At 36.3% G+C, this 13,012-nt stretch overlaps 1 protein-coding gene across 3 annotated transcripts in view; it reads left to right on the top strand.

The window, feature by feature from the left end:
- LOC150084856 (muscle-specific protein 300 kDa-like) overlaps nucleotides 1–13,012 on the top strand; it is a 1,257,473-nt gene that overhangs the window by 639,009 nt on the left and 605,452 nt on the right. For all 3 annotated transcript variants that reach the window (XM_090376651.1, XM_090376652.1, XM_090376650.1), the window contains one exon: nucleotides 6,840–6,991. In XM_090376651.1, the coding sequence (XP_090232777.1) occupies nucleotides 6,840–6,991 (152 nt within the window). The remainder of the gene's footprint in view (nucleotides 1–6,839; nucleotides 6,992–13,012) is intronic.

The following is a 13,012-nucleotide window of genomic DNA, read 5'->3' as shown; positions in this document are numbered from 1 at the left end:
TGCTCATTTAATTGTTTACCAGTTTAATCATTTTCTACCCCAAATAAGTCATACTCACAGCAATTTAACATTCACAATAATTCAAGGACAAAATTTTTACTTCCTACTACAGATTAACTTACTCTTAAATTGCATTACTCTGATCTCTATACTAAATTAAATTATCACTCCTTAAGTATTACACTCGTTCAAATATATATGTATATATATTTAGTACTTTGACATTCTCTCTTAAACTTATAGCGTCCTCCTAGAGTCCTTTTCATTATTAAATTAGTTCCCCTTTTTTTTACAAATTATATTCTCAGTACTTATTCTAACACTTACGCAATGGTCTGGTATTCCTCCCTGCTCGGTCTCTCTTCCTATCTGTTCGGGGTGAGGACTGGAAAGCGAAAGGTTGCTCATCCGGGGAACACAGTAATCTATCCTGGGTTTCTCTACCGGGTACGGCACGGCTGAAGATAATACCGGATCTTATCTCCTTTCTTCTTCCATCTGCGTTGCGTCCGAGGACTGGGATACCTTTCGGGTCGACTAGTCACTCAACTGCTCAAACGAGAAATTTGCTTCTAGGGCGTTTCACCATTCTTCCTCCATAGACTGCATTAACTTCTTCAAGGGAACGATACTTCCGACTCTAGACTTTCACAAAATAAATTCTTATAATCAATTCTCCCACTACAGCTTCCATCTCTCCAGGACTGCTTCCACCACAAAAACTCCTCTCCGAATGATCAGTATCAATTTTTTCTTCCCTTCTCTCCTTTCTCTCAAATTTCCCACCGCTTTCTTACTGGCCAATCGTTGACTTCCACATCCTTTCATTCGTGCTCCTATTCGTCTCCCTTCATTTCCGTGGGCGTGCTTTCTTTTTCCTAGTGTGACCGAACTTCCGATAATCTGGAAAATACTGGTAATTTCTCGAAATTAAACGTAAGTTCCGGTCAGCTAAGAGTTTCAGGCTTTCTTTGTGACCTCACCCCCATATCCATTTCTAGTCGCCCACACCTGCTAGAGGTCGAACCGTGAAATCTATAATAGGGCCACTTCCGCACTCAGTGCCCTTTCTATAGAGTATGTGCTCCTGTCTTAAGTGGGATTTGTTTCGGTCCATTATGATTGCTTTTACTGACTCGCTTAAGGAATTTTTCCATACAACCGAGATTTAACTAACTGGGTGTGTCTGGAATAACCTTCGAATTTCAGTGTTTCTTAACAAATGATACTTGTCTGAAACTAACTATATACGCCACAATTAATTCTTCCAATATTTAACAAACTTTATTAAATTATTGTAAGGCTGGGTCCTTACATTGCATCTCTCTCCCCCTAAAATTTATATCCCATATATATAAATTTTATACAGGTCCTCAGGCGGATGTGCCTTCTTCCAGGGCCTACTTATTAACTACAATCTATCCCTCCTTCTAAATTTTCTATATACAATTATATACATGACATTACTTAAATTTTTTTTTTTTCTAAAACTATTCCCATCCCATGTTTTCATTAAATACTGCTCCTAAATACATTTGTTGTAGTCTGTTTGTCTCTTTCAACTTGAGGGCCCTTTCCCCATAGGAAGTTTCAGCTCTGTGGTTCCATGGCCATTCGATTCTTTTCGGCTCTGTTGATTCATCTACCAAGTTGTTATTCTTTTCACCTCCACTTTCTTCCACTTTATTTAACAGTTCGCTGTCTTCACGTTTCTCTTCCCTTCGAGACGTTTTCTTTCCAGATTTTCTATTGACCCTTTCTCTCATTTCCAAAACTCCCACGTGTAGCATCCTTCCACTTTCTCGACACTTTCTCTCATTATTCTTATTAGTTTTGTTGTTCTTCTTCAATTCCCTTAATTCTTCTTGTGCCACCAGAACTTTATTAACAGTGTTTGCCTTACACCCTTCTAATTGTTTCACACTCGTTCCCTTTGAAGATTCCCCTCTCTCTGGCTCATACTGGGCTCTGCCGCCAGCATTTTGCCTTCTGCCTACTTTATTACTCACAGGGGTATCATTATCGAAGTTAATGCAGCCACTCCCCACATCTATCTTGGCTCTTAACTTCTTTAGTAGGTCCGTGCCTAGTATTGCGTCATGTCGACGACTATTCACCCTATTTGCCACTAAATATGAATGGGGTATCATGATTTCACATCCCTGTATTCTTATCTTGTCTTTGACTATATAGTTGGTGTGAATTTCTTCAGCACCTACCCCTTTCACAAGAAATTCGCGGCAACATCTCACATCTCCGTTATTTGACCCTTTGCAGTATCTGATGAGGTAATCCCACATTAATATTGACCTCGAGGCTCCTGTGTCTACAAGAAATTTACCTGGTACCCCTCCTAAGCTTCCCTTTACATATAACAGGTCGTTCCCCCTTCCGTTATCACTTACAGCGCCTAAAGATATGTTTTTTCTTTTGGCTGTGTTTATGTGTAATGCTTGTTCACTCCTCCCAGGGTTTTGCTCCTGGCTGTAGTTACTACCTCCGCGGTATCCCCTTTGGCTATTCCTGTGTGGACAATATCTAGCGAGATGTTCCTTGCCCCCACATATGTAACACCTCTTCTGTCCATTTCGCCTATCTTCTCTGACTTGACGGGATGTTGCCAGTGTCTCCCTCATCCTCAGATCCTTGGGTGATTGGTCATTCAAGTATTCTCCCCCCCTAAGGTGGTATTGTCTCAGATGATTCTCATGCTCCACTTTAACTGTGTATGGAGGCCGAGTTAGCTTTATCCTATAATTAACAGGGGACAGTTTCTCCATTATACGGTAGGGTCCTATGGACAGTTTATTCCATTTCCCCTTCCCTTTCCTGTGGTTCTTCCGTAATACCCAGTCTCCTACTTCCAGCGTCTTGTGTTTCCTACCCATATTTAGCCGTGCTCTGTTCCCTCTTATTGCCCCCCGACCTTGGAGATCTAGCTTTTCCTCATCAGTGGCTAGTTTCATGGCCTCGGCTAATGAATTGGGTTTTCTCCTTAGAATCTCTCGCTTATATTTATCCCTGACCCCCATCAAAAATTGTCCCATCAGGATTTTGTCAAAGGCGCTATTTTCTTTTTCTGATACTTCTGTATTTAATTTTACTGTTAAAAACCTTTTGTAATAGTCCTCTATGCTTTCGCGATTATTTTGACTATAATTATTTAATATCCCGATCCCTTCCAGAAACGTGATCTTTGGGGAAAATAACTTCTTTAATATCTTTTCAAAATTATCTAATGTTTCTATTTCCATCCCTTGGGTTTCCTCTAAATACCTAGTCTGGGCCCTGCCTTCCAGTTTGAATTCCGCCATCATGACTATTTCTAGTTCCGTTAATTCTTCCTTTTCCTTAATCATTTTCAGTTTTCTCAGAAAATGTTCCACATTTTCTGATGGTTCCCCTTTAAATACTTTTAAAAATTTGCTTAACTTAATTGGGCCCCTATTATCATTCCCTATACTAACAATTGCTTCTCCTGATATCTCCTGCCCGTTGATATTTTCCTCCCTTTCTCTATCCCTACTGCTGTTCGCTCTCCTTGTAGCCATGACTTATCTTTCGAGGTTGGGGTTTAATCTAATTAACTCGTTATTTGTTGTCAATACCTTTCTTATTCTATAACTTAATTCACCTAATTCTAAAACACAAATTCTAATTCAGTACCCACTTTAACTACTTACTTTTTTTCACTTTTCACTTTCTGGCTCGCCAGCTGAATTTTTTTCTATCAGTTTCAGCAACTGGATTACATATACATATATATATATATATATTTTTTTTTTGTCGTTCTGAACTCAGCCTTCCGTCGTGAAGAATTATCCTGGCTCTGGCTCGCCAATTGTGGGGGTGGTTTTATTATCTTTATTATTCTGAAAATCCTATTCCTCAAAGAGGCCTACAATTATATTATATTATGTTATATTTTTTTATATCCCCTTATTTTAACCCCTCCCACTTTAACACCTGACTTGATTGATTTCAGAAAATTCCCAGACTCACGGGGACCCCTAATATATTAAGGTATTCTTCCACTGGACTGGCTGAGTTTAGAAGTGACAGACACACACACAAGAATGTAGAATATACAAATTTGTTTTTTATTGTCATATTATATATAAGAAAATTACAATAACCTTTAACAGAATACAGTATTTAGTTTGACACTTGTTATTTTACTAATTTTTAAATGTGTATATATCTTGTAATTTACAGTCAACCTTGTTATCAAAAGAACTACTAAATCCTAATACTTATATACATCTACATATATATATATATATATATCACTGTGTCTCTTCATGTTGCTCTACAAAGATTTCAGTAGGTCCGGGCATTTATTACCCCTCACAACGCACAATCTGTCTCTTTGCTCCTTAACAGTCCATGTAAGTCAATAAACCACCATCAGCCAATGAACAGACAAAATATAATTTCATAAGTGCTCGTTTCCCAACTTATTAGGAAATACATATATATTCATTCAAGAATCCTTCCTTGCAAACATGTCACCAGTCAACAATATCCAACCAATTTACTTAGTTACCTTTCCGTTCAATTAATCCACTATTTCACAATTAGGGCTAGATGCTCATTTAATTGTTTACCAGTTTAATCATTTTCTACCCCAAATAAGTCATACTCACAGCAATTTAACATTCACAATAATTCAAGGACAAAATTTTTACTTCCTACTACAGATTAACTTACTCTTAAATTGCATTACTCTGATCTCTATACTAAATTAAATTATCACTCCTTAAGTATTACACTCGTTCAAATATATATGTATATATATTTAGTACTTTGACATTCTCTCTTAAACTTATAGCGTCCTCCTAGAGTCCTTTTCATTATTAAATTAGTTCCCCTTTTTTTTACAAATTATATTCTCAGTACTTATTCTAACACTTACGCAATGGTCTGGTATTCCTCCCTGCTCGGTCTCTCTTCCTATCTGTTCGGGGTGAGGACTGGAAAGCGAAAGGTTGCTCATCCGGGGAACACAGTAATCTATCCTGGGTTTCTCTACCGGGTACGGCACGGCTGAAGATAATACCGGATCTTATCTCCTTTCTTCTTCCATCTGCGTTGCGTCCGAGGACTGGGATACCTTTCGGGTCGACTAGTCACTCAACTGCTCAAACGAGAAATTTGCTTCTAGGGCGTTTCACCATTCTTCCTCCATAGACTGCATTAACTTCTTCAAGGGAACGATACTTCCGACTCTAGACTTTCACAAAATAAATTCTTATAATCAATTCTCCCACTACAGCTTCCATCTCTCCAGGACTGCTTCCACCACAAAAACTCCTCTCCGAATGATCAGTATCAATTTTTTCTTCCCTTCTCTCCTTTCTCTCAAATTTCCCACCGCTTTCTTACTGGCCAATCGTTGACTTCCACATCCTTTCATTCGTGCTCCTATTCGTCTCCCTTCATTTCCGTGGGCGTGCTTTCTTTTTCCTAGTGTGACCGAACTTCCGATAATCTGGAAAATACTGGTAATTTCTCGAAATTAAACGTAAGTTCCGGTCAGCTAAGAGTTTCAGGCTTTCTTTGTGACCTCACCCCCATATCCATTTCTAGTCGCCCACACCTGCTAGAGGTCGAACCGTGAAATCTATAATAGGGCCACTTCCGCACTCAGTGCCCTTTCTATAGAGTATGTGCTCCTGTCTTAAGTGGGATTTGTTTCGGTCCATTATGATTGCTTTTACTGACTCGCTTAAGGAATTTTTCCATACAACCGAGATTTAACTAACTGGGTGTGTCTGGAATAACCTTCGAATTTCAGTGTTTCTTAACAAATGATACTTGTCTGAAACTAACTATATACGCCACAATTAATTCTTCCAATATTTAACAAACTTTATTAAATTATTGTAAGGCTGGGTCCTTACAGTATTATGGTTACACATAGTCATTTTACTTTACCAGAAGGTGTACCGGATTCTGTGATCGACTTCGTGATATTTGTGATCCAAGTTGATCGCAGAATGCTGTGGAGGTTGGTTACAAAGATCAAAAATTAAACTGACCGGTGAATGTTAGACTGGAACCTTGTTTTAAATAAATTATTTTATTTATTTATAGGTGTTTTTTTATTTCTCATTTATATAAGTTCGTTCATTAAGAAACTGTTGGATGGGGGGGGGGGACGCTTATTTCGGGATTTGATCACATATTTCCGATGTATTTTTCTCTTTCATTCAATGCATTACTGGTTCAACTGTTACGGTTGAACCAGTGTTTAAACAGATATACAAATTTCCATAATAGAAACAACCTTAGCCATTAAAAAAAAAAATAAATAAAAAAAAAATATATATATATATATATATATACACACACACACACACACACATGTATATTGAAAGATATATTGGATATATTGATACAACTCTATATACACATGTATATAAAGTTGGAGCGTAAAAATCCTTTACGATTCGGAGCTTTTTATTCTAATTCATTACATGGATAGTTTGATTATTCAAACTTTAATAAGCATTTAGCTTTCCGGAAACTGAACTTGCCAGAATAACTGCTTCTTTATTTTTCCCAAGGTAGACATTTATTAATATACTATTTTCGTTGCTTATTTCTGCTAGCTAACGCACGAAATATATATATATATATATATATATATATATATATATATATATATATATATATATATATATATATATATAACGCGCGAAATATATAAAACTACAGATCATATGTCATACTTGACAGAAAGTAGGAGTTATCTGAGTCAGCTGTTATATTTAGCACTGTTCATCCCCGCCCGAACTTGAATGACTTGGTTTTTTATTCTTTTTTTCTCTTTGCAGGCTCTGTTGGCAGAGGCACGTCGTCTTAAGGACCAGATTACAGATGTCGCTTCGCTTTCGTCCGGCGTTCTCGCCTACTTGAACTCTACGTCCGAGGCTGCCGCTGTACGTCTCGGAGGTGAGGTGCGTGGTTTGAACGAGCGGTACTCCAAGTAAGTTTTGGATTTTAACTTGTTACTTACTACATAGTTAATGACGTTCATTTTATTTTAGCGTAAAAGGCTGAAATTTGCAACGAAACACTAAAATTGAATAGAATTTATATTTTATATTTAAATTCTTTCGTTTAGCGACTACGCTACTAGCCTTTATGTTGTAATGCGAAGGGATGCCCATAAAAGGCACTTCCTTTGGATGTCACAGATAGGTGAAATGAAGTTTTGCAATTTATCTAGATGAATTATTTCAAGTTAGAGAACGGTGTCAATAAATATATCACTATAATTTGAAATTCAAAAGAAAGATGTGGAGTTCGTAAAATCGTATTCGTTAACCAAATAAAGATTATCCATCTTGACATAGGATGCTGTTGATTGTAAATCCAATACAGTCCAAGAAAGAAGGGAGTTTAAGGAAGGGGGGATAAAAGAAGGATTCTAAGATTAGATTCTCATTGCTTTTCCGATTGTAAACGGAAAACTAGGAGGTAAGCTACAGCATATAACATAGGTGAGTTTAATTAATATTTAAATTAAGTATGTTTGGCGTTAGTGTGATTAGAAAATCCTTGCAGTTTTGCTTAAAATTTCATGCGTTTTATTTATAAAGCATTTCACATGATTACGAAGTTTAATTTTCGAAGGAAATGTAAATATCCGGGAAATTTATTCCGGATATTCCGTAGAATAAAAGAAATAACTCGTAAAATGTAACGGAAACAATTTATAAAAGTTTACTATACTATACTATGAAATGATTTGACATAAAATTTATTATGTATATTTTATTTTTTGAAAACATAAAAACAGGGAAGTTCGTTTTTGCTCATGGTTTACCCGACTGCGAAAGGTGTTATGTTATGTACCTTAGACGCATCTTGTCAGAGGGAGCGACATCTCCTTGTTGTTCCATGTAGTCGAGTAGAAACTCATAAAGTTGACACCTTTTTCAGTTTTATGGATAAGATGAAGATTTTGTTCAACAGAAAGGATAATCATTTCTCCGTTTTAACATGATGGACGCGAATAAATAATTGCTTTGTTTCGTACAAATGTATGGATAAGCCTTTGGATATAATGGTTCATATTAGTATTTGCAAACTTATACAAAGTAGGAATGCAATATCAGCCATAGAAAGGGGGAAAATCCACTAGATGTCGCACATACATTATCCAGTCCTTGTTGGTATTTACATAACTACCGCCTAATGTTGCAAAAGCGGGTTATTATTATTATATTGTTATTAGTAATAAAGGCAAATGGTGAAAGGAAGAAAGCTTATATAGCATCAGCCAAAAAGAAAAAAACTTTCCCATTTCACCTCTACGCCCCCTCTAACTGTTCATCTAGTTCTTCCTAAATTTATTCAAACTACTCGCCTATATAACACCAGATGGAGATATATCCAAAAATCAACCATGTTCTGGTTTGATTGTTGAACCAGAGGCATTAAAGACAAATTTCTTCTCATCTTTTCTCAGTTTGAATTTATGCTCCCTCATGTGCGTAGTCTTAGCAAAAAAGGATTCCATCAACATTGAGCTTACTCAATCCATTCAAGGCTTTAAACACCTCAATCAGATCTCGTTACTGATACCTAGTCTCTTTGCTCCCTTTACCAGCCTTTTTGTTCTTCTCTGAACCTGCTACAACAGATTGACATCCTTCCGCAAATGAGGCTTCCAGATCTGTATGCAGTACTCGAAATGTAGAATAACCACTACTTTGTACAATAGGATAATCAACTCCTTATCCTTGTTGGAAAAATTCCTGTACATCATTAACAAAACTCCATGAGCTATCCTGGCAGCCACTCTGCAATGCTCAGAGAATTTCCTATCGGACTACACAATTAACCCCAGGTCTTTTTGTACGTTAATCTGAGATTACTGCTACCCATATACAGTACATTGCGCTTATTAATGTTAAACTTCAACTGCCATTTCTCAGCCCATCAGTTTAATATATTGTTGTAGTAGCTTACCGTGATTACTGTCATTAACCAACCTTTGTATCCTCTGCAAACTTAGACATTAAGCATGATACTTTCATCAATATCATTAATGAGTATAGAAAATAACAATGGGCCTATTGCTCTTAACTTCACGCTACCCAAATTTTTATAATAGTCTTTTGTATGCAACAGTATCAAAAACTTTTCTGAGATGAATTGTCGAATTGCACTGATCATACAGTTTTTATTTAGGTAATTAGGGTTTAATCTCAAATCATTTCAACAAAAATACTAATTGCACTTTCAGAGTAGGGGTAAGTGGGTTAGACAGGTATAATTGTACAGGTGTATGTGATGGCCACTTGTATGAAACTTTATAGTTTCTGTCGTCGTTACGAGTTTATCTGTGCTTAAAGTTCTGTTTATACTCCTGCACAACAACAGCCCCCCCCCCATCTTCCTCAAACGCGTGTGCTTCGCATTCTCGTGTTGATCACTCTGCCACGTGTTCATTCAAAGATATTGAGACAATTATGGGTAGAAAGTTCAAAGCTTGTATGTGCGAAGATGCAAGTCTACAGTTTATCGGAATAAGAGACAGTCGAAACTTAACCAAACGAAAATAGTAAACTTTATCGACAAATAGTAACATCTTGGAGAGGAAGGCATATTGACTAATCAAAAAAAAAAAAAAAAAAAAAACTATCAAAATTATCTGAAAAGAAATTGAGACTATAAATTATACGGGTCAACTTAAAAATACAGAGGTTAAGTATAAAATATATAAGAAGAAATCTGTACGTAACCCGTAGGAAAACTCTTCCTCCCTTTCCCAAAAATATGAATGCCCATTATGCTTTGAACACAGTTAAGGTGAAAAGTAATGAAGGTGAGAACATCGTCTTTATTGATAATTTTTCCACCAAAGGAGATATTGAATTTTTGTTACACGAGAATAAATTTTGTTGGTGGTACTTTCATAATGTACAAAACATTTTTCTGAAGTTTACAAACACTAAATACGTACAGTTAATATTTTGTTTACCTCCTTCAGAAAATAAAAATGTACCAGAACTGTTCACGTTGGTACCAGAACTGTACCATCGTGAAAGCTTCCGTTTTCAGTTTCCATCAGAAAATATTGTTGTCAATTTTGAAAAAGTAATTCACATGTGCTTCTAGGAATGTTTGAGCGATCATCGAAATTAGAGGTTACCGTTTTCACCTGAATCGTAGTAAAGGTGCTCAGGAGAGTGTATTGGAAGAGCTGATGTCGCTTCAAAAGTAGCTATCTGATAGTTAAGTACAACACTTCTCGGATTATTTGGTTCAACATTAATAAAACGGAAATTTTACTGTACTTTTTTGACAACAGTATTTTCGGAACTTTGTGCAGATTCCCAAACATACTGAAAATTCAATAAATTTAAATGCTTGTAATTTTCATGTTATTAATAAGGCTTATTTTCCTGTTGCCTTTGCGTCTATACATAAGGCCGAAAACTGAAGAAAACAGTGCCATTTTTTAGGCGTTTTCAATCTAATACATGAAAATTGCAATTTTTATTTCTTTTCATACTCTGTATTAGACCCATTTCATATTGAAGTTGTAAACCAGAAGGCACATTTTCTCACATCTAATCTGCTGGCAATCCTTCATGGGGAAAGTTCTGTTTCTACTATGGTACGACCACATACTTCAAGGAGTTTACAGCTATAATCGTTTTAACAAGAATACTTGTTAGAATCATTAACTGTATTTAGCAGTCATGTGATCTCGAACCACGGCCAACGCAAACGCTTATGCACCCCTTCGTGAACCACTCGACTAAGTCAGGACTAATCCGTGCAAGGGCGAATCTGGGATGGGGGAAGTAGCTTGAGTCATTGCCCCATTAAGATTATTCGAAAAATGTGTTTTTGAATGTTCTGCTTCTGCACTGTCTGTAATCAGAAGAATTTTCATATACCGATCCCCCCCCCCCTCCAAAGACTAGATCGGCCTTGTTTATCCTCTGTTCTTTCCCCCACTCTGAATATTTTGTCTGAGAAAAGGCGGAAAAATATCCCGGCTGTTACGTTTACTTGATCCCTTTTAAGCCTTCAGTACTCCAATCCATTCACAACATAGATACTTTTGTTTCTAAAGCATCTTAGAAGGCTCCATCTGTAAGAATAATTCTTTGTGCCCGTTGTTCTCTTTTGTATTTTCAGCAGCTTGACATCCTTACAGAAATGCGTAAAAACATTTTCCAAACCTATATGCAGTATTCTAACCTGATCATTGCTTTTTATAAACTAAATGAATCGCCCCTGTCTCCTTGTCAGAGTTCTATATCAACGTTTCTGAACATTTCTAAAGAGTTAGATAGTTGTGTAGGGCCCATAACAACTCCCGAATTTTTTTTTTTTTTTTTTTTTTAAGGGACGAGGCAAAAGTAACTTGAGATTAGTGCCTCTGGCATCATTTTTTTTTTTTTTTTTTTTTTTTCTTTAACTTTCTCCCTGGGTTCTCTCAGTAGGGGCCGTATGTAGAGCCACAAATTTATAGAGGCAGAAAATATAAAGTAATATCTACGAACTTAATACAAATTTTCAGTTCAATTATCAATAAATTTTCGATTAATACAAACTCTATATAGTTTTTCAAGTTACATGTGGACATGTGTTGTGCCTTATGTAGGGCGGCCCCTAAACGTCAGTTCGCCTCCGCTGTGGTTCTCTATGGCCTAGGCTAGTGCCTACTCGGACTTACCCTAAAGCCAGCCCTGCACTCTCGAGATAACTTGTGCAGAATTCTTCATTCAAATATCACAATTTGCTAATGTCAATTACTCGATTATCTGTAAAATGTAAGCTAAGGAATGTGTATAGTTCAAGTTCTCCCAATAGATGTTGTTTGGTCACCATAGAGGCGGCGTGCCATTTTAAAAGTTGATATGGAAATCGTAAATAAATGGTTAAACAAAATTATATTTGTGCAAGTGAACATTTAAAAATCTTGCATTTATAAATACCTTTCTGAGAATTTAGTCAACCCCCTAAATTGATGTCTCTTTCTCTCTCTCGAATCTTCAGTTTTTATATACGATTTGTTCATAGATATATACAATCTTTTAGAATTTATATATTTTGGTTATTAAAATGCATAAATAATTTGTCCAACCCAACTTTCTGGCATGAAATATAAACATTTCTTAATAATTCCTTATAATTTCTGTTCTAAATCGAATATAAAGAATTATTGAAAGTAAACAATATTACAGAAACTTTAAGTAAATTTTAAGGTGTTACCTATTAAGCCTGAGATTGCATCATCGATGTATTATGATGATACCAATTATTTACCACATGCAAAAAATAAGTTAATACTCTTTGTTCAATATATTTGCGATTGTGTTTTGTTTATATGAATAGAATTGGTCTTAGTATAAAACGCAATGAATATTTTTATATGCAGTTATTTGATTGACTTGAAGTGTTATATATATTTAAAATGTTTTCGATTAATGTCTGTTTGATGTATTGTCCAGAAAAATTACACCAGCTGGCGATGTACATTTAGATGCAGCTATCTTGTACATCAAAATAAAAAATTTCTGGGCCTGCTCCTTCATTTTTGGAATAGTGGGCCTTGTATGAATCGCTGATATATAGTGCCCATAAGGAGTACCTATAGAATTGAGACCTGAAGAGGAATACTCATGGGTGATCATCACTATTGCGCGAGATGTTTGTCACTATGCGATTCTTCAGGAACTTCTGGATTGAACTGACATTGGCTACACCTTGCCGAAACGATATATAGAAAAAAAAAAAAAAAAATTATGTAGGCTTCCTATCTGCCTTTTCAGGTTCATTTACCGGAAAAGCGGCGCAGTGTTTTTGTGTCACTCCTTTCTTCGAAATGCCTACTGAAAATATCTACTAAGGCCTCTCGCTTGGAAACTTTTTCTTGCCAAATTAGTCTGTTTCGAGAGAGAGGTGTTCTGTGGTTCCCCCTTTTTGAACCTGGAATCTTTCATCGCGCAAAACAGACAATATCCGCGCCTCGTGGCCT

The sequence above is a fragment of the Mastigoproctus giganteus genome, chromosome 6 (assembly GCF_048544385.1).
Source record: "Mastigoproctus giganteus isolate SK-2022 chromosome 6, ASM4854438v1, whole genome shotgun sequence".
NCBI classification, from domain to species: domain Eukaryota; kingdom Metazoa; phylum Arthropoda; class Arachnida; order Uropygi; family Thelyphonidae; genus Mastigoproctus; species Mastigoproctus giganteus.
The sequence above is the reverse complement of the archived record's forward strand: the minus strand, read 5'-3'. Positions and strand labels throughout refer to the sequence as shown.